The following is a 3,281-nucleotide window of genomic DNA, read 5'->3' on the forward strand; positions in this document are numbered from 1 at the left end:
TTCCGGCTTTTTTCTTATGTGGTGCTGAGGAATCGAACCCAGGGCCTCGAGCATACAAGGCAAGTGCTCTACCACTGAGCCACCTTCCCAGCCCCTAAGTCAATGTTTTGATCAGGAAAAGTTATATCTGTTTTTTTTGTATGCCAAAGAGTGGTTCTTCAATTTTTTCCGAATGTTCAAAACCTCCTTCTAAGACGTAAGTAAACATTCAAACAAGAGGAACGGCTTCACTCTCAACAGAGATTTGAATTAAGTTTATTATATGAAATGTTAACATTTAGAAGTTCCACTGCAATTTTGTTATTCTGGAACATAATTTTTTTTAACTTTTTTTTTTTTTTGGGGGGGCGGTCCGGTCATGGGGCCTGAACTCTGGGCCTGGGTGCTGTCCCTCAGCTCTTCAGCTCAAGGCTAGCGCTCTACCACTTGAGCCACAGTGCCACTTCCCGGCTTTTTTTTTCCTGCTTATGTGGTGCTGAGGAATCGAACCCAGGGCCTCATGCATACAGGGCAAGCACTCTACCACTGAGCCACCTTTCCAGCCCCATGCTGTTTATTTTTAATATCTTGCTCCTACTTCAATTTGCTATGTAACTCATAATATGAAATACATTTTAAGTCATAACCAGACATAAATCTGTATGAATACAGTTGTGAACAAATACTTTAACCTAACAATATCCTTACTGCAAGTAGATTTCATGTTACCTATATTTTGTTGTCTTCTCATTCTGTGAAAGAAAAAAGTTTCAGCTTGATAAACTGATTTCATAACTACATCATTGAACTAAAAGCTCTATGACTGATAGAGAAATTAAGATATAAGATTCTTGTGCCTTTTCGTCAGATAAGTGAACTGGAAATTAAATTCCTGCCATTTTTTTCTTCCCTTAACAGAATATTGGCTCTCTGAATTATCAGGAGTTGGAAGTTGACATTGAATCTAGGTTGAGGATGGAAGGTGTAGAATTGAAAGAAGAATGGCAAGATGAAGATTTTCCAATGTGAGCATACTTTTCATTGAAAACAAATTTAGAACAAAACCTTAGAATGTATTGAGTTAACACTTGATGAATATTAGGCTTTTTAAAAAAGTAATGTTAATAAATGATCATTTGATACAAAGAAATGAACATTTAACAGAATGATTCTCTTGCATATTGTTTACTTACAAGTGTCTATATTCATTTTGATCTCTTAAATCTCAGGTTTTCCCCTTGTTACAAAACAATGTCTTAATGTGGTATTTTTTAAAAAGTTGTGGGTCAGACCTCCTAGAATGGGCCCTTTAGTTGTTAGTTACAAATTTTTTTAAGTGAGTGGATTTTTTCCAAGAAAAAACTTAGTAAACAAATAAATAAGGATCTTATTCTTCTTCTGGCAAGACACTTTGACACTTTCCAAAGGCAGATCTTATATTTAAGTGATGGTTCCATTTCATCTTGGTCAGAAGACTTCCAGCACTCAGTAAAGTGCCTTAGCAGTTGGAATATGGACAGCTGGAGAGAGAGCTTGAGGCAATGTAGTACACAACAGTGATAGTGGTAGAGTGCTAGACTCAGAACTATAGCCACCGTTACCACGCTTTCATTGTATTTGAAAATAGCTGCATGCACCGTGTCATGCACCACATTGTATTGATGCATTGGAATTTATTTATAGTCTGATTTTTGCATAAGAATTATAGTTGTAGCTGGCAATGGTGGCTCATGCCTGTAATCCTAGCTACTCAGGAGGAGGCTGAGATCTGAGGACTGAGGTTCAGAGCCAGCCCTGGCAAAAATGTCCATAAGATTCTTATCTCCAATTAACCACCAAAAAGCTACAAGTGGATGTGGCTCAAGTGATAGAGTACCAGCATTAAGCAAAATGCTTGGAGACAGCACTCGGGCCCTAAGTTCAAGCCCTAGGACCAGCACAAAAAAAGAAAAGAAGAAGATTTTAAGCAATTTATATATGTATATGTGTTACATAGAGTTATATATAAATCATGTTTTAACAGTCTGAGTTTTTTTTTTTTTAACTTTCTGTGTTAAAGATACTTATGCCTGTGTCTTCCAGCCCTTTACCAGAAGACGATAGTATTGAAGCAGATATACTAGGTGTAACTGGACCAGAGAGCCAGCCTGGTAAGTACTTTAGCACTTTTCTCTCGATGGACTTTGTGTTATTTTGAACACATTTCTTTGTCAAGAAAAAGAATCACCCAAGTTTTTGGAGAAATTAAGTGCACATTAAGTGTTTTGGAGTGCTTGAGAAATTTAGATATACATAAAAAAATGATTGGTTTTTAGAAATGTTTTGCAGGAGGTAGACAAAGACTGTTACTTGGTAACAGAAAAGACTTGAACTTGGTATCTGTTGCTCTCAACTCATTGGCTGGCACTCTTATTACCTGAGCCATACCTCAAACCCTAAAGCTTTTCCAATTATTGAAATTAGTAAATATATTTGTGCATAGCAAAGATTGAGTATGTGAAATCTAGTGAAGATTCAGTTTTTAGCTATTAGTGATAGACTAATCTCACTCTAACATGATACATAGTAAGCAATATTAAATATTTGGACTTGTGACTACAAACTCTTCCTCTGTTATTTTAAAAAAAAAACATGGCTACTTCACTGATCTCTCACCAATGATGTAGAAACAGAACAGATCAAATCCAAATTTTGTAAATTACTAATGTTTTGTTATTTAAAGTTTTTCTCAGGAACTATGTAGCTGAAATGTTTCTCTTATGCAACTCAAGCATTTTTTTCCTTTGTTTTTCAATTCTAGGCTCCCCAGAAGTTAATGGAAATAAAGTGAGAAAGAAACTAACTGCTCCAGACATTAGCCTAACACTGGATCCTAGTGATGGTTCTGTGTTGTCAGATGACTTGGATGAAAGTGGGGAGATTGACTTAGATGGTTTAGACACCCCATCTGAAAACAGTAATGAGTTTGAGTGGGAAGGTAATTGTTTCATTGTTTTTTATTAAGCTTCATTAATGAATCTTTGTCATTATGTACAGCTGTGTTTTATGCCATTCTTTTTAGGGAAAGCAGGATAATTGCTAAACCTTAAAACTTAATTATAAAGCCTACTAAAATACAGTGTGTTAAGGGATTTTTTTCAAATAGCTATTCTTTTTTTGGGGGGGGAGTGGGGGTCATGGGACCTGAACTCTGGGCCTGGATGCTGTCCCCCAGCCCTTCAGCTCAAGGCTAGTGCTCTACCACTTGAGCCACAGCGCCACTTCCGGCTTTTTTCTTTTTGCTTATGTGGTGCTGAGGAATC

The 3,281-nt window shown here is 36.7% G+C and overlaps 1 protein-coding gene across 1 annotated transcript in view; it reads left to right on the plus strand.

Annotated features, from left to right (window-relative positions):
* Positions 1–3,281, plus strand: part of Bnip2 (BCL2/adenovirus E1B 19kDa interacting protein 2) — a 24,132-nt gene that overhangs the window by 5,562 nt on the left and 15,289 nt on the right. Inside the window, exons 2-4 of the mRNA XM_013009938.1 lie at positions 898–1,004; positions 2,062–2,129; positions 2,780–2,956. Coding sequence (XP_012865392.1) covers positions 955–1,004; positions 2,062–2,129; positions 2,780–2,956 — 295 coding nt within the window. The 5' untranslated portion in view covers positions 898–954. The remainder of the gene's footprint in view (positions 1–897; positions 1,005–2,061; positions 2,130–2,779; positions 2,957–3,281) is intronic.

The sequence above is a fragment of the Dipodomys ordii genome, unplaced genomic scaffold, assembly GCF_000151885.1.
Source record: "Dipodomys ordii isolate 6190 unplaced genomic scaffold, Dord_2.0 Scaffold11, whole genome shotgun sequence".
NCBI classification, from domain to species: Eukaryota; Metazoa; Chordata; class Mammalia; order Rodentia; family Heteromyidae; genus Dipodomys; species Dipodomys ordii.